Below are 22,500 nucleotides of genomic sequence, written 5' to 3'. Positions count from 1 at the left end.
TTATACACCCTGTCCTCTGGTCATGTGGCTGACATTACAATGGCATGTTAACACCACTGAGCTGTTACAGGTCCCTGGTGTTACGGGGTCAGATGTAGTTAGCAGCACTGACGTTATTGTTGCCAGTGGGTTAGGTTACATTATACCATTACATCCCCTGGTTCCTCGTTAGGGAAAAGCCACTGCTCTACAGAGACAATGCTGACCGGGATGACCAGGGTAGAGGGCTGGGGTAGAGGGCTGGGGTAGAGAGAGACTGGACTTTCCAGGCCTGGTGTTTGTGTCCGTTCTCCTCTGTCCATGACGTCACCCGCCCAGATGTTTCCCCTGTCTCTAATGGAAAGGCCATCACGGAGGATGTGTCCTCCGCGACCTACTGACGTCCTGGAGAGTTAGAGGGTGGCTGGCTGGGTGTGATGTGTACGTGTGTGTGTGTGTGTGTGTGTGTGTGTGTGTGTGTGTTGTACGCGCGTATGTGTGTGTGTGTGTGTGTCTGTGTGTGTGCCACAGCTCTGGGGTCCACAACCCAAACAGAAACATGACAGTGATACTCTCTCTGTTATGCTGTTATAAGGGTTGTTCCACGAAATGAGTGCCTTTTGCGTCCCTTTGTTATTTAAAGTAGAAATTGTGCACAAATATATATATATATTTTTAAAGCCTGTTATATTAAATGAAGTTCCCTTTAATATAGACCACATGGACAATTCTATAAATCAGATTTTTAATATGAATAAAGTCTTGCTGAAGTGTTCAGCATTCAGCATTCCCTCTGTGCATCCTCTGTGACTTCTAGGAATATTTTAACCCACTCTACCCCAACATTTATCCAAGATTTCACCTCGTTATTTTGTTGCTTTGACAAAGTCATTTCTGAAAATGATTATGTATTTCTTGTGAAAGAGTGATTCATTTAAACATACTGTGATCACCACACTATAATTATACCGCTTCACATTTAGCCTCAGTGTCACGCCCTGGCTCTGGGGACACTGTTATGTTGAGCCAGGGTGTGTAGATTATGTGTTTTGTTTCTATGGGTGCTATTTCTATGTTGTTAGAGTGGCTCCCAATCAGAGGCAACGAGTGTCAGGTGTTGCTGGCTGTCTCTGATTGGGAGCCATATTTATACAGTCTGTTTTTTTCATTCGTGTTTGTGGGATTTTGTTTCTAGTCGGTTGTGTTAGACCGTGAACTGTCACGATATCGTTTTGTTGTTTTTTTTGATCGTGATCGCTAAATAAAGAGTATGTTTGCCTGCAACGCTGCGCCTGTGGTCCTCATCTCTGGTCGACGATCGTGACAGAAAATCCCACCACAACTGGACCAAGCAGCGGAGTCGAGAGCCATCGCCAGGGAAATCCCTAGCAGATCTCCGTGGCAGCCTCGACTGGGTCAAGCCGAGTGAAGAGCAGAGAGAGTGGACTTGGGAACAATGGAGGAAGAGCTTCGACTGGGTCAAGCCAATTGAGGAGCTGAATAGCGGGAGTTGGAGGCAGAAGAGCGAGAGTTGGGCGAGAACTATAGAGGCCTGGCCCACGGGGAGGAGAGACCCCCAGAAATTTTTTAGGGGGCTCACGACGTCGGGGCAGCAGGAGGCCGCGATAGAGCGGTCCAGCGGGTTAGCAGAGGAGGCCGCCAGGTTACGGGGGCCACTGGTCGAAGAGGGGATGGAAGGTGTAGAGGCACGGCGAGAGGTACTGGGGTGTGTTACCAGTCCGGTCCGGCCCGTTCCAGATCCCGTGTAGGGCCAGTGGTGTGTGTCCCCAGTACGGTCCGGTCTGTTCCTGCTCCCGCACCAAGTCAGTGGTGCGCTCGTCAGCCTCGGCTCGACCCGTTCCTGCTCCCCACACCAAGTCAGTGGTGCGCTTCGTCAGCCCGGCTCGGCCCGTTCCTGCTCCCCGCACCAAGTCAGTGGTGCGCCCCGTCAGCCCGGCTCGGCCCCGGTTCCTGCTCCCCACACCAAGTCAGTGGTGCGCCCGTCAGCCCGGCTCGGCCCGTTCCTGCTCCCCGCACCAAGTCAGTGGTGCGCCCGTCAGCCGGCTCGGCCCGTTCCTGCTCCCGCACCAAGTCAGTGGTGCGCCCGTCAGCCCGCTCGCCCCGTTCCTGCTCCCCGCACCAAGTCAGTGGTGCGCCCGTCAGCCCGGGCTCGGCCCGTTCCTGCTCCCCGCACCAAGTCAGTGGTGCGCTCGTCAGCCCGGCTCGGCCCGTTCCTGCTCCCCGCATCAAGTCAGTGGTGCGTTTGCGTCAGCCCGGTTCGGCTCACTCCTGCTCCTCACACCAAGCCAGTGGTGTGCGTTGTCAGTCCAGCACGGCCCGTGCCTGTTCCACTGGTGCCTTGTTCGGCACTGGTCAGATGTTTTACGCCGGAGCTAGAGCAATCCGCTCCATCAGTGTGCAGTCCAGCTCCGACAGCGGGGCCAGACCGGACCAGGGGTACTTTGGGGGTTGGAGAGGGAGCGGGGATCAGGCCCGAGCCGGATCCGCCGCCTAGGCGGAGTGCCCACCCGGTCCCTCCTGTGGTATTTGGTTGACGCGGTCGGAGTCCGCGCCTTTAGGGGGTACTGTCACGCCCTGGCTCTGGGGACACTGTTATGTTGAGCCAGGGTGTGTAGATTATGTGTTTTGTTTCTATGGGTGCTATTTCTATGTTGGCCAGAGTGGCTCCCAATCAGAGGCAACGAGTGTCAGGTGTTGCTGGCTGTCTCTGATTGGGAGCCATATTTATACAGTCTGTTTTTCATTCGTGTTTGTGGGATTTTGTTTCTAGTCGGTTGTGTTAGACCGTGAACTGTCACGTTTTCGTTTTGTTGTTTATGATCGTGTCTCTAATAAAGAGTATGTTTGCCTGCAACGCTGCGCCTTGGTCCTCATCTCTGGTCGACGATCGTGACACTCAGGATACAGGCTGAACTTAAGATTAAAAAAACCTGTCCCTCATTTTAAGGACAACCCTGTTACGTGAACTGAACTCTCATTTTAATAGGGTGAAACTATTACTTTTTAAATATTTTATTTCAGAAGAAACATTGAACATATAATAGTCAAATCATAGTGTAAAAGCAGGTGAGCTGGTTGTACAATTTTTTGCCGTTTTGTGGTGGAAAACTGAGCAGGTCGAGCATAACACGTCAACCCTGTTACCCATAGATAGCCAGGCTAGAAATGTTAATAAATAAATGTTGTAACAATTATTTATTTTAATTATGTGAAGCTTGCATTCCATTGCTCCTCCCTGTTACACACAACAAGCTTCCATTCCCCCTGTCACAAGGGGATTTATGGATGATTTATGATTAAGTCATCAACCCTGTAACTGTCGACCCTGTTACGGTCAACCCTGTTACTGTCAACTATGTTACTGTCAACCATGTTACTGTCAACCCTGTTACGGTCAACCCTGTTACTTTATTTGGCACTTAATAGGCCTTTACTATAGTAATTTGTTGAGATGGGAGAACATGTTTGTTTTTAGTTGAACATGTGATCTTTAAGGCAAAATGTTAAAATGAGGTTTTACTTTTCATCAAGGTACACTGCTCAAAAAGGCCCTTCATTGTTGGAACGACCCATGTATGTTTGTGTCATGTTGTACGAAAGTGTTCTCACGTGGATGTGCACTGTGGGTGTGCACACGTTATATAAGAAGTCTTTATGCTAAATGTTGGCCTCAAGCAAAGAACACTTTTCATACGTACAGTAGCTTAGATAAAACCTGCCAATGTCTGCACATGTTCATTACTAACGGCTGATCTACCAGCTTCATCATTACATCATGAAGGGGACAGGTGAACTAACTGGATTTGTAAAAACTATCTCGTTCTCTCTCTCTCTCTCTCTTGCTCTCTCTCTCTTTACCTCTCTTTCGCCATGTGACATCCATTTGACATCCGTGGACAATAAACTAATATTGTTCTTCATCTTCTCTACCAGGACTGAGTCCCTGGACAGTTGTATCCAGAGACCCTGTCTGCTCTGTAACCTCTCCTCCTCTTCCTCTTCCTCTTCCTCTTCCTCTTCCTCTTCCTCTTCCTCTTCCTCCTCCTCCCGTCTCCTCCTCCTCTCTCTCCTCCTCTCCTCTCCTCTCCTCAGGCAGGACTGTATATAATCCACCTCTCTCCTCCTCTCCTCTCCTCTCCTCAGGCAGGACTGTATCTAATCCACCTCTCTCCTCCTCTCCTCTCCTCAGGCAGGACTGTATCTAATCCACCTCTCTCCTCCTCTCCTCTCCTCAGGCAGGACTGTATCTAATCCACCTCTCTCCTCCTCTCCTCTCCTCAGGCAGGACTGTATCTAATCCACCTCTCTCCTCCTCTCCTCTCTCCAAGCAGGACTGTATCTAATCCACCTCTCTCCTCCTCTCCTCTCCTCAGGCAGGACTGTATCTAATCCACCTCTCTCCTCCTCTCCTCTCCTCAGGCAGGACTGTATCTAATCCACCTCTCTCCTCCTCTCCTATCTCCTATCCTCTGCCCCTACAGGACTCTGAGTCCCTGGACAGTTGTATCCAGAGCACCCTGTCTGCACTGTACCCTCCATTCAGTGCCACCGCGTCCACCGTCCTGTGGCAGCTGTTCAGCGTGGTGGAGAGACAGTACCGTGGGGACGGACTCCGATGCCTCATCGACTTCCTACTTCCTGCCAAGAGGATCCTGCAGAGCATCCAACAAGAGACTTGTGTGAGTGGAGGGGAGGGATGGAGAGAGGGAAGGAGTGAGAGAGAGAGAGAGAGAGAGAGAGAGAGAGAGTACTCTCCAAAGCAACAGAGTTCAGGAAGTTTTGAAGTGAATATGAATGCTTTCGAAACGTAACACAGTCAGCTTTTTTCCAAGTCTTCCCTTTCCTGTAGACCTATTGGAGCTTGTGGTTATAAGGCTGAGAAAAGACAGAGAGGAAGGGGAAGTAAACTAAACTAAAAGATCAGGTATAAAGTGGAGCAGACGGACAGAGACTATAAAGTCTGGCCAAAAGACTCCCATCATGTTTACTATTACTATATTAATCAGTTCTAATCTAAACACTAATACACACCATTATAGACATCATTACAACATAGTGATGAGAACAGACGGACAACAAACAAGACAGGAGAGAGAGAATGTGAGAGAGAGAGAGAGAGAGATGAGTGGGAAATATCTCTGCTGAGAGGGTGGGGGGGAACAACAGAGTGAGACAGAATGCATCATTGTTCATAGAAAACAGACTGAAAGCCCATGCAGCCATCCTGCTCTGTAGCCATAGACACAGAAACAGAGAGAAAACTCTGGAATGAGACAGAGGTTGCGCCCCAAATCGCACCTGACCAGGTCAAATGTAGTGCACTATATAGGGAATAGGATGTCATTTGGGACGCACAACCCAGCCCTCCTGCTCTGAATAGAGACCCGAAACAGAGAGAAAGCTGTGGTCTGCCTGAGAGCCCAGCTGCCTTCCATGGGCTCAGGGGTCCAGGTTGTAATCTAATCCTGGCTCTCCCAGCAGCTTTGATAGCTGTGGGTTAGAGAGGGCTCCATGACCAAAGTCCCCGAAACCCTATTCCTCTGTATTCATCTGCTGTGATTACACTGTGATGATAGCCTCATAGCCACACGGCAATAGTTTTAACTCGCTATCTAAACCTGGCTAGCCGCTGAGAAAAACTCCCCGTGTGTGAGAGGCTTTGTGTCAACAGCAATATGCTCAGTCTTCAGGCCACGCTGGCTTTTCCTTCACTTTTACAACAGTTGAGCCAATGGGAAATAGACGAGAAAGAGTAACTTTGGTTGAGTCTCAAATGGCACACTATTCCCTATTTAGTGCACTACTTTTGACCATAGGGCTCTGGTCAAAAGTAGTGCACTATATGATAGAGGGCCATTTGGGACACAAGCCCTGAGTACCGTTTCTCTACTTTTAAGAGCTCTTTATACGACAGTGTCATGGTTTAGAGTTTGGGTTGTGGTTGCTTAGTAACCAGGCCTGATCAGGCAGGTTTCACTAGCCTCCAGGATTCTGAGGAATCAGCTCATTGGAATGAGAACGATTATTCTCTCAAGTGCTATGAAAAGAGGGTGCCTCTCTCTATAAAACTGGAATGTATGTTTGAGCCAGCCACTAAATAAGCTGAAATATCAATTCTGAATTAACTTCTATACACTCTTTACATGCCAGTATAACTGTGAGAACATCTAAAACATGTCAGGAATACTGTATAATACTGATGAAATTTTGCTGTGGTGAGTGACTGTCTGTTTTTTGTGTTGTCCATCTCTCTATACCTGTGGTTGCACACTGCTCCAATCTCTCTAATCTACAGATGTAGGGTCATCATTTGATCACTCTTTTGTTGCTGAGAATTTTCCTGATTTACCTAAATTCACTGAAAAACCCACACTAACACATGGTTATATTAACAGTTTTGCACTTTCATGTAACCTACTTCTGGCCAGCTAATAGCCTAACCACCGATCAAGCAACATTATGGACTAAATGTTCAAATCCTGTTGCTGCAGGATTATTTTGCTGTGACAAATTAAGATCTTACATCTGTGAAGTGTATGTATGTGTATATCAGAGGGGTTGGATACAGCAGAAGACACATTTCAGTCTGGTATGGGTTAATAAAGGATTGTCTTCCTCTACAGGTGCGTTTCCACGGCCTGCTGTTCTATCATGAGGGTTGGCCCCTCTGCATCAACGAGAAGGTGGTCCTGCAGCTCGCCCTCTCCACAAGGTCCGTCTGAAGCAGGGAGACTTCTACCTGCAGGTGGTTCCTCTGGGCCGCAAGGCTGCCAAGCTGGTCATAAAATGTCTGTCTGCCAGCGTCAAGCCATCGCAGAGATCCCCATCCCGGAGAACATGTACGGCAGCGTCTTCACCGCTGACTTCCTGCAGAATGTGACTCGCGAGCGCAACCTCCACCCGCTCCAGAACTGGTTGCTCACCACCGGCACCGTCGTGTACCGGACGCCGTGGAAGAACGTGGTGAATCCTCTGTTCGTCAGCAGCACGGCCGACGCCATCATGCAGGCACGGGGCGGTAGCACGGGCTTCCGTGGCCAGCTCAGCGCCTGCAGTACCAGTGGATCCACGGGGACCCTAGACTCCCACCGCAGCTCCCACGAGTCACTACACTCCCAGGGGGCAGACTCAACCTTCTCAGAGCCTGCTATCCTGAGCAGGCGGGTCCATGTTATGGACCCCAGCAGCACTAGTAGGAGGTACCAACAGGATCCCAACCCAGGACTTCACCAGATGGAGAACCACAACCACAACCAAAACCACAGCCTGAGAGCAGCTCCTGACTCTCACTCCTGCAGCCCACAGACAGACAGGCTGGCTGGGGAGGGTGGTGGTGGTCCGGGGCAGGGCCAGAGGGAGGGGGAGGAGGGCCAGGGTGGGACCAGAGAGAGGACCAGGACCCTGTCGTTCAGCACCGACCTCAGTAACCCCAGCCCTCGCCGCCCCCTCCACGCCAGGGACTCTGTGTCCTTCGAGACCCGGAGACTGTTCCGTAAGTCCTACATGGAGGCCCTGCAGAACCCCATGAACCTTGGCTCTAGCTCAGAGTCCATCCTGGAGGAAGGACCAGAGAACAGCCCTGCATGCCCAGGTCTCAGCCCTCTCAGCCCCAGAGAGGACACCTCATCCCCAGCCGCGACCCCTGGTAGCAGCCCCTCCACCCCCACCACCACCCAGAGAGAGCAAGGGCCTCGTGGGGCCAGGCTAGGGGGGGCCAGGTCATGGCTGGGTGGGGACTCCGACTCCCCCCGACTCTCTCCCAGCACGCCTCTCCTGTACCTCCAGAGGGGTCTGAGGAACGCGGGGGGCCTGGAGAACCGGGCTGAGAGGCGCTCCAAGTCTCTGGAGAGGACTAACAAGGCGGCCCAGGTCAAAGGGCACCGGGCGCGCTCCTCCTCCGGGGGCTCGGCCAGCAGTGGAGTCCCCTCACCAAAGAAGCTGATGAACGGATACGCCCTGCGCTTCGGACGGCTGGACCTGGAGGCTGCCTTCTCCAGCTCAGACAGCAGGAGCAGTGTCAGAGACGAGACAGGTAGAATAACCTGATTAGTATAACATGTTACTGACAAGTATAACATGTTACTAACAAGTATAACATGTAGGGTTTGTCCCACATGGCACCAAAAAGTCCCATAGGTCCGCATGGACTGAATATTATTTCAAGGTCTTTGTCAAGGGTATTGATTTAAGTACTGCAGGAGTCTGGTATGTAATGATCCCACATGGGCTGCATAGAACAAGGTTATGGGTTTGACTTCTGCTTGGGCTATTTATATGTATTGATTGAAATAGGAGTGAGGTCAGGTATGCTGAGAGCTAGGCCTTTGTCAAAGGTAAAAGCCTGTTGCCCATTCGGTGGACAAAACTGGTTGAAATTAAATGATCTTTTCAACCAGTTTTTCCTTTGAAAATGCATAATTTCTACCAGTGGGCATGTTGGTTTTAGAATGTACTTTTCATCAACAAAGGCAGTCAAAGTCTAAACAAGACAGCTACAGTGCCTTGCGAAAATATTCATCCCCTTGGCGTTTTTCCTATTTTGTTGCATTACAACCTGTCATTTAAATGGATTTTTATTTGGATTTCATGTAATGGACATACACAAAATAGTCCAAATTGGTTTAGTGAAATTAAAAAAATTACTTGTTAAAAAAATTCTAAAAAATGTATAACGGAAAAGTGGTGCGTGCATATGTATTCACCCCCTTTGCTATGAAGCCCGTAAATAAGATCTGGTGCAACCAATTACCTTCAGAAGTCACATAATTAGTTAAATAAAGTCCACCTGTGTGCAATCAAAGTGTCACATGATCTCAGTATATATACACCTGTTCTGAAAGGCCCCAGAGTCTGCAACACCACTAAGCAAGGGGCACCACCAAGCAAGCGGCACCATGAAGACCAAGGAGCTCTCCAAACAGGTCAGGGACACAGTTGTGGACAAGTACAGATCACGGTTGGGTTATTTTAAAAAATCTGAAACTTTGAACATCCCACGGAGCACCATTAAATCCATTATTAAAAATGGAAAGAATATGGCACCACAACAAACCTGCCAAGAGACGGCCGCCCACCAAAACTCACGGACTAGGCAAGGAGGGGATTAATCAGAGGCAACAAAGAGAACAAAGATAACCCTGAAGGAGCTGCAAAGCTCCACAGCGGAGATTGGAGTATCTGTCCATAGGACCACTTTAAGCCGTACACTCCACAGAGTTGGGCTTTACGGAAGAGTGGCCAGAAAAAAGCCATTGCTTAAAGAAAAAATAAAGCAAACACGTTTGGTGTTCGCCAAAAGCCATGTGGGAGACTCCCCAAACATATGGAAGAAGGTACTCTGGTCAGATGAGACTAAAATTGAGCTTTTTGGCCATCAAGGAAAACGCTATGTCTGGCACAAACCCAACACCTCTCATCACCCCGAGAACACCATCCCCACAGTGAAACATGGTGGTGGCAGCATCATGCTGTGGGGATGTTTTTCATCGACAGGGACTGGGAAACTGGTCAGAATTGAAGGAATGCTGGATGGCGCTAAATACAGGGAAAGTATTGAGGGAAACCTGTTTCAGTCTTCCAGAGATTTGAGACTGGGACGGAGGTTCACCTTCCAGCAGGACAATGACCCTAAGCATACTACTAAAGCAATATAGAGACATACCCCAAGAGACTTGCAGCTGTAATTGCTGCAAAAGGTGGCTCTACAAAGTATTGACTTTGGGGGGGGTGAATAGTTATGCACGCTCAAGTTGTCTGTTTTTTTGTCTTATTTCTTGTTTGTTTCACAATAAAAAGTATTTTGCATCTTCAAAGTGGTAGGCATGTTGTGTAAATCAAATGATACAAAAATCCATTTTAATTCCAGGTTGTAAGGCAACAAAATAGGAAAAATGCCAAGGGAGGTGAATACTTTCGCAAGCCACTGTATGCTTTTTGAGAGTGAGTTGGCGATTTGATTTCTCAACTGAAACTTTGTCTTCAGTTTGGACAAACACTTTCCCTGGCATTGGGTGCAATAGAGATTGAGTCATAACATCAGCTCTCTCTCACTGTATCAATTGATGTGGCCTCCGGGCTTGAAAACACGGTTTGTTTCCAGACAGGTTTAATGTTTTGGTTTCAGTATGTAATTATGACCTGCAGTAATAAGGATCTGCCAGAGGGATACAGGGCTGGGTTTGTTTGGACTCACTGTTGATATGAGGAGACAGCTTGTAGTTCTCATGTGCTGTTTTTTTGGGTGGTGGTGGTGGGGGGGGTTGTGTGTATGTGTGTCTGTGTGTCTGTGTGCTTTGGCATGTCATGTGACAAGTATGGCCCATCTGTGGTGTTAGACACAGAAGAGTTGGTTTGAGAAAGTGTCATCTAGGGAATCATTCTGTTTTATTTAGCACTGCCTCTTCCGGGAATTGAAATGTGGAAAGTGTGTGAGTTGATTTAAAGGGATACTTTGGGATGTTGGCCCTTTATCTACAGTACCAGTCAAACGTTTGGACACACCTACTCATTCCAGGGTTTTTCTTTATTTTCACTATTTTCTACATGTAGAATAATAGTGAAAACATCAAAACTATGAAATAACACATATGGAATCGTGTAGTAACCAAAAAAGTGTTCAACATATCAAAATATATTTTATATTTGAGATTATTCAAAGTAGCCACCCTTTGCCTTGATGAGGCCTCCTGTAGCTCAGTCGGTAGAGCATGGCGCTTGCAACGCCAGGGTTGTGGGTTCAATTCCCACGGGGTGCCAGTATGAAAAATGAATACACTCACTAACTGTAAGTCGCTCTGGATAAGAGCGTCTGCTAAATTACTTAATGCGTTTGAGCCAATCAGTTGTGTTGTGACAAAGTAGGGGTGGGTTACAGAGTATATTCCTATTTGGTAAAAGACCAAGTCCATATTATGGCAAGAACAGCTCAAATAAGCAAGGAGAAACGACATGTATGTGTGTCTGTGTGTCTGTGTGCTTTGGCATGTCATGTGACAAGTATGGCCCATCTGTGGTGTTAGACACAGAAGAGTTGGTTTGAGAAAGTGTCATCTAGGGAATCATTCTGTTTTATTTAGCACTGCCTCTTCCGGGAATTGAAATGTGGAAAGTGTGTGAGTTGATTTAAAGGGATACTTTGGGATGTTGGCCCTTATCTACAGTACCAGTCAAACGTTTGGACACACCTACTCATTCCAGGGTTTTTTCTTTATTTTCACTATTTTCTACATGTAGAATAATAGTGAAAACATCAAAACTATGAAATAACACATATGGAATCGTGTAGTAACCAAAAAGTGTTCAACATATCAAAATATATTTTATATTTGAGATTATTCAAAGTAGCCACCCTTTGCCTTGATGAGGCCTCCTGTAGCTCAGTCGGGTAGAGCATGGCGCTTGCAACGCCAGGGTTGTGGGTTCAATTCCCACGGGTGCCAGTATGAAAAATGAATACACTCACTAACTGTAAGTCGCTCTGGATAAGAGCGTCTGCTAAATTACTTAATGCGTTTGAGCCAATCAGTTGTGTTGTGACAAAGTAGGGGTGGGTTACAGAGTATATTCCTATTTGGTAAAAGACCAAGTCCATATTATGGCAAGAACAGCTCAAATAAGCAAGGAGAAACGACATGTATGTGTGTCTGTGTGTCTGTGTGCTTTGGCATGTCATGTGACAAGTATGGCCCATCTGTGGTGTTAGACACAGAAGAGTTGGTTTGAGAAAGTGTCATCTAGGGAATCATTCTGTTTTATTTAGCACTGCCTCTTCCGGGAATTGAAATGTGGAAAGTGTGTGAGTTGATTTAAAGGGATACTTTGGGATGTTGGCCCTTTATCTACAGTACCAGTCAAACGTTTGGACACACCTACTCATTCCAGGGTTCTTCTTTATTTTCACTATTTTCTACATGTAGAATAATAGTGAAAACATCAAAACTATGAAATAACACATATGGAATCGTGTAGTAACCAAAAAAGTGTTCAACATATCAAAATATATTTTATATTTGAGATTATTCAAAGTAGCCACCCTTTGCCTTGATGAGGCCTCCTGTAGCTCAGTCGGTAGAGCATGGCGCTTGCAACGCCAGGGTTGTGGGTTCAATTCCCACGGGGTGCCAGTATGAAAAATGAATACACTCACTAACTGTAAGTCGCTCTGGATAAGAGCGTCTGCTAAATTACTTAATGCGTTTGAGCCAATCAGTTGTGTTGTGACAAAGTAGGGGTGGGTTACAGAGTATATTCCTATTTGGTAAAAGACCAAGTCCATATTATGGCAAGAACAGCTCAAATAAGCAAGGAGAAACGACAGTACATCATCACGTTAAGACATGAAGGTCAGTCAATTTCAAGAACTTTCAAATGCAGTCGCAAAAACCATCAAGCGCTATGATGAAACTGGCTCTCATGGGGACTGCCACAGGAAAGGAAGACCCAGAGTTACCTCTGCTGCAGAGAATAAGTTCATTAGAGTTAACTGCACCTCAGATTGCAGCCCAAATAAATGCTTCACAGAGTTCAAGTAACAGACACATTTCAACATCAACTGTTCAGAGGATACTGCGTGAATCAGGCCTTCATGGTCGAATTGCTGCAAAGAAACCACTACAAAAGGACACCAATAAGAAGAAGAGACTTGCTTGGGCCAAGAAACACGAGCAATGGACATTAGACTTGTGGAAATCTGTCCACTGGTCTGATGAGTCCAAATTTGAGATTTTTGGTTCCAATCGCTGTGTCTTTGTGAGACGCATAGTAGGTGAACGGATGATCTCTGCATGTGTGGTTCCCACCGTGAAGCATGGAGGAGGAGGTGTGATGTGTGGGGGTGCTTTGCTGGTGACACTGTCTGTGATTTATTTAGAATTCAAGGCACACTTAACCAGCATAGCTACCACAGCATTCTGCAGCGATACGCCATCCGATCTGGTTTGCTCTTAGTGGGACTATCATTTGTTTTTCAACAGGACAATGACACAAAACACATCTCCAGGCTGTGTAAGGGCTATTTCACCAAGAAGGAGAGTGATGGAGTGCTGCATCAGATGACCTGGCCTCCACAATCACCCGATCTCAACCCAATTGAGATGGTTTGTGATGAGTTGGACCGCAGAGTGAAGGAAAAGCAGCCAACAAGTGCTCAGCATATGTGGGAACTCCTTCAAGACTGTTAGAAAAGCATTCCTCATGAAGCTGGTTGAGAGAATGCCAAAAGTGTGCAAAGCTGTCATCAAGGCAAAGGGTAGCTACTTTGAAGAATTTGTTTAACACTTTCTTTGGTTACTACATGATTCCATATGTGTTATTTCATAGTTTTGATGTCTTCACTATTATTCTACAATGTAAAAAATAGTAAAAATAAAGAAAAACCCTTGAATGAGTAGGTGTGTCCAAACTTTTGACTGGTACTGTACTTCCCAAGAGTCAGATGAACTTGGTGGATATCATTTGTATGTCTCTGTGTTCAGTATGAAGGAAGTTGGAGGTTGTTTTGTGAGCCAATGCTAACTAGCATTAGCGCAATGGCTGGAAGTCTATGGGTATCTGCTAACGCTAGTTAGCGCATCTACCTCTAACTTCCTCATTGCCAACATCCTGAAGAGTCCCTAAAACCCTGTGAAATGACAGACTCAGCAGTTCAGTTGATTTAACCCTGTGAAATGACAGACTCAGCAGTTCAGTTGATTTAACCCTGTGAAATGACAGACTCAGCAGTTCAGTTGATTTAACCCTGTGAAATGACAGACTCAGCAGTTCAGTTGATTTAACCCTGTGAAATGACAGACTCAGCAGTTCAGTTGATTTAACCCTGTGAAATGACAGACTCAGCAGTTCAGTTTATTTAACCCTGTGAAATGACAGACTCAGCAATTCAGTTGATTTAAAGACTGTGAAATGACACAGACTCAGCAGTTCAGCCCAGGGATGGGAGGTTTTCCCTGATTGGTAAAAGATAAGACCATGACCATGTGCCCTGAAAAGGAAAATATCTTGGCCCTATAGATTATAAATACGGCACAATGAAACATATCATTCCATAACCCATAACTGTATTTAGTACAACTGTCTCAACAATTAGGGGTTTCTGCCTGCCATGACCTCAGAGCAATACAACAGTAGCAAGCTGAAGCCCCTTTTTCCACACTGAAAACCTAGAGCCACTGAAAACCTAGCGCCACTGAAAACCTAAAGCCACTGAAAACCTAAAGCCACTGAAAACCTAGCGCCACTGAAAACCTAAAGCCACTGAAAACCTAAAGCCACTGAAAACCTAGCGCCACTGAAAACCTAGAGCCACTGAAAACCTAGAGCCACTGAAAACCCAGAGCCACTGAAAACCTAGAGCCACTGAAAACCTAGCGCCACTGAAAACCTAGCACCACTGAAAACCTAGAGCCACTGAAAACCCAGAGCCACTGAAAACCTAGAGCCACTGAAAACCTAGCGCCACTGAAAACCTAGCACCACTGAAAACCCAGAGCCACTGAACACCTAGAGCCACTGAAAACCTAGCACCACTGAAAACCTAGCGCCACTGAAAACCTAGCGCCACTGAAAACCTAGCGCCACAGAAAACCTACAGCCACTGAAAACCTAGCTCCACTGAAAACCTAGCGCCACTGAAAACCTAGCGCCACTGAAAACCTACAGCCACTGAAAACCTAGCGCCACTGAAAACCTACAGCCACTGAAAACCTAGCTCCACTGAAAACATAGCGCCACTGAAAACCTAGTAATTGAAAACCTAGAGCCACTGAAAACCTAGAACCTCTGAAAACATAGCGCCACTGAAAACCTAGAGCCACTGAAAACCTAGCGCCACTGAAAACCTAGTAATTGAAAACCTAGAGCCACTGAAAACCTAGAACCTCTGAAAACCTAGCGCCACTGAAAACCTAGAGCCACTGAAAACCTAGAGCCACTGAAAACCTAGAGCCACTGAAAACTTAGTGCCACTGAAAAACTAGAGCCACTGAAAACCTAGAGCCCATTGAGACCTTGGTGGATAGGAAACCTCAGAGGATCCTGTAACCAACCAGACGTAGGAGGGACACACACACACACAGTGGCGCTAGGTTCACACACACACACACACACACACACACACACACACACACACACACACACAGTGAGATGACATGGCCTTCCAGTGAATGTGGGACTGGGGAGTGCTCGACTCTGGTCCCAGACAGATGAGTTGCCTCCTGTACAATAGCTTTCATTGTGCCCCCCTCCTCCACTAGGGCTGAACACAGGGGAAAACCCTTTAACCTGTCCTCATGTACGGTCCATTCACCTGAGTAACATGAGAACCAGTGAACCAACACTGACTTTGTTCAGGACTTATTCTGAAAACAAACCCTCTCTCACTTTGAGAAGGGATCGATTTACCCTCATCCACCATGTGAGATAGTAATGGCTGTGGTGGCCCTTGTTTCATTAATGTCCCCCTTGTGATTTCAATGCTTTGTAGGGAATAGGGTGCCATTTGGGACGCATCCTATATTTGCCAGTCCAGACCGTTTCGTTCTCCGACAGACAGCAATGTGGGGTTGAAAAATGTGGGACCAGGTCCTGGCTGCATTGATGGCTTAGAACGGTGTATACACCCCAGGCTTATGCCGGGTACAATGCAGGAGAGGCTTTGCTCTACATTTCTAACTTCCTGCGAAAACAAAGCAATTTAGGAAGCTTGCTACAAACAGAATCGCCGGCCGCACAGCCACAGCCAGTCACACAGGAAGTACATTTAGTGTCTGAGGACAAAAGGGGGCTGGGAGGGGAGAGGCTGGAGGGGAGAGGCGATGATGGGAGGGGATAGGCTGGGAGGAGATAGGCTCGGAGGGAGGGGGCTATGCTGGGAGGGGAGGGGCTAGACTGGGAGGGGAGAGGCTGGGAAGGGTGGGGCTGGGACAAGCTAGGAAGGGAGGGGCTGGGTGGAGAGGGCTATGCTGGGGGGAGGGGACAGGCTGGGAAGGGAGGGGCTGGGAGAGGCTAGGTGGGGAGAGGCTAGGTGGGGAGAGGCTGGGTGGGGAGGGGAGGGGACAGGCTGGGAAGGGAGGGGGCTGGGAGAGGCTGGGTGGGGAGAGGCTGGGTGGGGAGGGGAGGGGACAGGCTGGGAAGGGAGGGGCTGGGAGAGGCTGGGTGGGGAGAGGCTGGGTGGGGAGAGGCTGGGTGGGGAGAGGCTGGGAAGGGAGGGGCTGGGTGGGGAGGGGAGGGGACAGGACAACACAAGGGGGCCAGTTAGAGATGTTTTCAAACACACTACTCCGTCTCAACAGGTGTTGGCCATACATGGTTCAGAGACACCGTATCTATACATTGTCTGTCTTCCCACATTGACAACTTTGAAGACGTATGTCCGGGCGTCTCTATGTTCATATCCTGTGTTGCTTTACTTTCTACCAGGTATTAGATGACCCAGTGGAGGCTGTTGAGGGGAATAATGGCTGGAATGGAATGGTATCAAACACGTGTTCAATTCCATTCACTCCATTCCGGCCTTTATTATGAGCCGTCCTCCCCTCAACAGCCTCCACTGCCTGAGTGGTAGGCTACCATCTTGAAGAGGACTATTCACAATTGAAACCATGAAAAACATTTAAAATACTATTTGAACCCAGTTCTGTGCTGTATATGTTGAGAGCTGCCAGCCCCGTAGCCAGCCCCGTACCCAGCCCCGTAGCCAGCCCCAGCCAGAGGGACAGGAGAAAAGGGAGGAGGTGTGTAAACTAAAACAGTGGTCGGTACCAGTTGGGAACGTCAGGAGCAACATTCCTGTTAGTGGGGCGTTGGGAGTCTGTCTGTGATTCAGAGTTTTACTCTGTAGTAGCTGACAGACCTGGGTTCAAATACTATTTGAAATAATTCCACATACTTTAGCTGGGCTTGATTGAGTTTGCCTGGTGCAAGGGAACCAGTAGAATAGTCCCCGCCCATCTGGCACTCCAGGCAGGCTAAAGCAAATGCTAAAAGTATTTGAAAGATTTCAGTTAATATTTGAACCCAGGTCTGGTATCAGTGAGTCAGACGGAACACCTGGTCTCTGCAGTGACTCAGTCTGGAAGAGCAGTCCCTGATTATACACCCCCCCCTCTCTCTCTCTTTCTCTCTCTCTCTCTCTCTCTCTCTCCCCCTCTCTCTCTTTCTCTCTCTCTCTCTCGCTCCCTCCCTCCTTCCCTCCTTCCTTCCTTCCTTCCTTCCTTCCTTCCTTCCTTCCTTCCTTCCTTCCTTCCTTCCTTCCTTCCTTCCTTCCTTCCTTCCTTCCTTCCCTCCCTCCCTCCCTCCCTCTGCTATCTATCTACCCCTGTAGGTGTTTTTCTCTTTTTCTGGTTGATTCCTAATTAAAGTAGGTTGAATGATGTTGATTGGGGTTTTAGGTTTATGATGTAAGAGATTTACACATTGAGGTGAAACGATGACTGCTTTCTGTGGTCATTGTGTGGAACAGTAAATAGAGGGATTATTAAATGAATCGGTATTCAGACAGTGGTTTTTATTCCGCAGTTTGAACAATAGACATTAACATCAGCACAGGTGCTGAAATGATACCATTTTTAACAGCAGCATACTGTCTGAAATGATACCATTTATAACATCAGCATACTGTCTGAAATGATACCATTTATAACAGCAGCGTACTGTCTGAAATGATACCATTTATAACAGCAGCATACTGTCTGAAATGATACCATTTATAACATCAGCACAGGTGCTGAAATGATACCATTTATAACATCAGCATACTGTCTGAAATGATACCATTTATAACAGCAGCATACTGTCTGAAATGATACCATTTATAACAGCAGCATACTGTCTGAAATGATACCATTTATAACAGCAGCATACTGTCTGAAATGATACCATTTATAACAGCAGCATACTGTCTGAAGTGATACCATTTATAACAGCAGCATACTGTCTGAAATGATACCATTTATAACAGCAGCATACTGTCTGAAATGATACCATTTATAACAGCAGCGTACTGTCTGAAATGATACCATTTATAACATCAGCATACTGTCTGAAATGATACCATTTATAACAGCAGCACAGGTGCTGAAATGTTACCATTTATAACATCAGCATACTGTCTGAAATGATACCATTTATAACAGCAGCATACTGTCTGAAATGATACCATTTATAACAGCAGCATACTGTCTGAAATGATACCATTTATAACAGCAGCATACTGTCTGAAATGATACCATTTATAACAGCAGCGTACTGTCTGAAATGATACCATTTATAACATCAGCGTACTGTCTGAAATGATACCATTTATAACAGCAGCATACTGTCTGAAATTATACCATTTATAACAGCAGCATACTGTCTGAAATGATACCATTTATAACAGCAGCATACTGTCTGAAATGATACCATTTATAACAGCAGCGTACTGTCTGAAATGATACCATTTATAACATCAGCGTACTGTCTGAAATGATACCATTTATAACAGCAGCATACTGTCTGAAATGATACCATTTATAACAGCAGCACAGGTGCTGAAATGATACCATTTATAACAGCATCATACTGTCTGAAATGATACCATTTATAACAGCAGCATACTGTCTGAAATGATACCATTTATAACATCAGCATACTGTCTGAAATGATACCATTTATAACAGCATGTCACGATCGTTATACGGAGTAGACCAATGCGCAGCGTTAGTTGCAAACATACTTAACTTTATTATCCTTAGTAATAATAAAACAACAAAACAATAAACGAAACGTGCAGTCCTACGGTTAACACGGAAACAAACCAAACGGAAACAAGATCCCACAAACACTAAGGGAAACAGACTGTTTAAATATGGCTCCCAATCAGAGACAACCAGCAACAGCTGACACTCGTTGCCTCTGATTGGGAGCCACTCTGGCCAACATAGAAATACCACAACTAGAACTCCCACACAGAACATAAACACATAGAATCTACACACCCTGGCTCAACATATAGAGTCCCCAGAGCCAGGGTGTGACAGTACCCCCCAAAGGCGCGGACTGCGACCGCGCCTCCACATAAATAAACCAGGGGAGGGCTGGGTGGGCATTCCTCCTCGGAGGCGGTTCCGGCTCCGGGCTTGACCACCACCCTCTAATAATCCCCCCGTAGCGCCCCTGGTCCGGACTGGCCCCGCTGGCTGGAGCTGGACTGGACATCGTAGGAGCGGATTGCTTCAGCTCCTGTGTGGAGCAGCTGACCGGTACCTGACCAGGCACCGGTGACCCAGGCACGGGTTGTGCCGGACTGACGACGCACACCCCTGGCTTGGTGCGTGGAGCAGGAACGGGCCGGACCGGACTGACGATGCGCACCCCTGGCTTGGTGCGTGGAGTAGCAACGGGCCGGACCGGGCTGACGATGCGCACCCCTGGCTTGGTGTGTGGAGCAGGAACGGGCCGGACTGGGCTGACGATGCGCACCCCTGGCTTGGTGCGTGGAGCAGCAACGGGCCGGACCGGGCTGACGATGCGCACCCCTGGCTTGGTGCGTGGAGCAGGAACGGACCGGACCGGGCTGACGATGCACACCCCTGGCTTGGTGCGTGGTGCAGGAACGGGCCGGACCGGGCTGACGATGCGCACCCCTGACTTGGTGCGTGGAGCAGGAACGGGCTGGACCGGGCTGACGACTCGCACCCCTGGCTTGGTGCGAGTGGCAGGAACAGGCCGGGCCGGGCTGGCGACGCGCACCGTAGCTTTGGTGCGAGTGGCAGGAACAGGCCGGGCCGGGCTGGCGACGCGCACCGTAGCTTTGGTGCGAGTGGCAGGAACAGGCCGGGCCGGGCCGGGCTGGCGACGCGCACCGTAGGCTTGGTGCGAGTGGCAGGAACAGGCCGGGCCGGGCTGGCGACGCGCACCGTAGACTTGGTGCGAGTGGCAGGAACAGGCCGGGCCGGGCTGGCGACGCGCACCGTAGGCTTGGTACGAGGAGCAGGAACAGGCCGGGCCGGCGACGCACACCGTAGGCTTGGTGCGGGGAGCAGGAACAGGCCGGGCTGGGCTGGCGACGCGCACCGTAGGCTTGGTGCGAGGGGCAGGAACAGGCCGGGCCGGGCTGGCGACGCACACCGTAGGCTTGGTGCGGGGAGCAGGAACAGGCCGGGCTGGGCTGGCGACGCGCACCATCCACTTAGTGCGGGGAGCAGGAACGGGCCGGACCGGACTGGTGACGCACACCACTTGCTTGGTGTGAGGAGCGGGACTGGGTTTCGTCATAACCCTCCGCTCCCTCAGCTGCCTACCGAGTTCCTCTCGCCGTGCCTCAATTCTCACCTTCTCCCTTATCGCCTCCAATAGCTCCACCCTCTGCACCACTAACTCCTGCTCCCTCTGCGCCAATAGCCCCCTTAACCTGGTGGCCTCTTCACCTAACCTCCTACTACGCCCTGTAGCTGCCTCCTGCTGCCCCGTCAGCCATGCCGTATGCCCCCCCCTAAAAAATTTTTGGGGTTGCCTCTCGTCCGTCCGACGACGACACTGTTGACGCCGTTGCTCCTCTCTCCGTCGCGCCTCTACCTTCTCACTCCATGGACGGCGATCCATCCCGGCCTGGATTTCCTCCCAGGTCCAGGACCCCTGCCCGTCCAATATTTGCTCCCACGTCCAGGCTGCCTGCTCCTGGACACGCTGCTTGGTCCTGGTATGGTGGGATCTTCTGTCACGATCGTTATACGGAGTAGACCAATGCGCAGCGTTAGTTGCAAACATACTTAACTTTATTATCCTTAGTGATAATAAAACAACAAAACAATAAACGAAACGTGCAGTCCTACGGTTAACACGGAAACAAACCAAACGGAAACAAGATCCCACAAACACTAAGGGAAACAGACTGTTTAAATATGGCTCCCAATCAGAGACAACCAGCAACAGCTGACACTCGTTGCCTCTGATTGGGAGCCACTCTGGCCAACATAGAAATACCACAACTAGAACTCCCACACAGAACATAAACACATAGAATCTACACACCCTGGCTCAACATATAGAGTCCCCAGAGCCAGGGTGTGACACAGCAGCATACTGTCTGAAATGATACCATTTATAACAGCAGCATACTGTCTGAAATGATACCATTTATAACAGCAGCATACTGTCTGAAATGATACCATTTATAACAGCAGCATACTGTCTGAAATGATACCATTTATAACAGCAGCACAGGTGCTGAAATGTTACCATTTATAACAGCAGCATACTGTCTGAAATGATACCATTTATAACAGCAGCATACTGTCTGAAATGATACCATTTATAACAGCAGCATACTGTCTGAAATGATACCATTTATAACATCAGCGTACTGTCTGAAATGATACCATTTATAACATCAGCATACTGTCTGAAATGATACCATTTATAACAGCAGCATACTGTCTGAAATGATACCATTTATAACAGCAGCATACTGTCTGAAATGATACCATTTATAACAGCAGCATACTGTCTGAAATGATACCATTTATAACAGCAGCATCTTTCTGAAATGATACCATTTATAACAGCAGCATACTGTCTGAAATGATACCATTTATAACAGCAGCATACTGTCTGAAATGATACCATTTATAACAGCAGCATACTGTCTGAAATGATACCATTTATAACAGCAGCATACTGTCTGAAATGATACCATTTATAACATCAGCATACTGTCTGAAATTATACCATTTTTAACAGCAGCATACTGTCTGAAATGATACCGTCTTTAACAGCAGCATACTGTCTTTTGTCTTGGTTCTCTTTAGCGATCCATGAAGGTGGATCCAGCACTGACCCCAGGCGGCACAGCCATGATGGAGCACAGTCACACCATCACCCCCCCAAACCTTCTAATGAAGTCCTCATCCAGCTGGCCCCAGCCCCAGGGTCAGGGTCCCCCCCTAACTGTCACCTCCACCTCCCCAGCCTGGTGTCAGAGGTCAACCCCGAACTACTGGTCTCTGGGGCCATCATCTTACCTGGTAGGTGACACACACACACACACACACACACACACACACACACACACACACACACACACACACACACACACACACACACACACTGGCCTCTGGGGCCTTCTTCTTACCATCTTACCCATGTGACATATGCAGTGTTTACTCCCATGTGACATATGAAGCGTTTACTCCCATGTGACATATGAAGCGTTTACTCCCATGTGACATATGAAGCGTTTACTCCCATGTGACATATGAAGCGTTTACTCCCATGTGACATATGAAGCGTTTACTCCCATGTGACATATGAAGCGTTTACTCCCATGTGACATATGAAGCTTGGGGCGCATGTTTTCAGTAGGAGTGGGATGTAGAATGATAGGAGCCTATTAAATGACTTAGACTGGATCAGATGTGCGTAAGAGGAGACGCCGTCCTAAATTAAAGCCCTATGTTGAGCTGTGCTGTGGGGCCTGGGATGACGACAAACACTTAACAACAGACCGGTCACTTTCTCTGCGTCCCA

General features: G+C 48.0%; 1 protein-coding gene across 1 annotated transcript in view; it reads left to right on the top strand.

Annotated features, from left to right (window-relative positions):
- LOC121556917 (pleckstrin homology domain-containing family G member 4B-like) overlaps positions 1-22,500 on the top strand; it is a 66,194-nt gene that overhangs the window by 7,165 nt on the left and 36,529 nt on the right. Inside the window, 5 exon segments of the mRNA XM_041870801.2 lie at positions 4,482-4,679; positions 6,624-6,696; positions 6,699-6,800; positions 6,803-8,032; positions 21,783-21,998. Of these exon segments, the coding sequence (XP_041726735.2) occupies positions 4,482-4,679; positions 6,624-6,696; positions 6,699-6,800; positions 6,803-8,032; positions 21,783-21,998 (1,819 nt within the window).

The sequence above is a fragment of the Coregonus clupeaformis genome, chromosome 28, assembly GCF_020615455.1.
Source record: "Coregonus clupeaformis isolate EN_2021a chromosome 28, ASM2061545v1, whole genome shotgun sequence".
In the NCBI taxonomy this organism is placed as follows: domain Eukaryota; kingdom Metazoa; phylum Chordata; class Actinopteri; order Salmoniformes; family Salmonidae; genus Coregonus; species Coregonus clupeaformis.
This window is presented reverse-complemented; position numbering and strand designations above follow the sequence as displayed.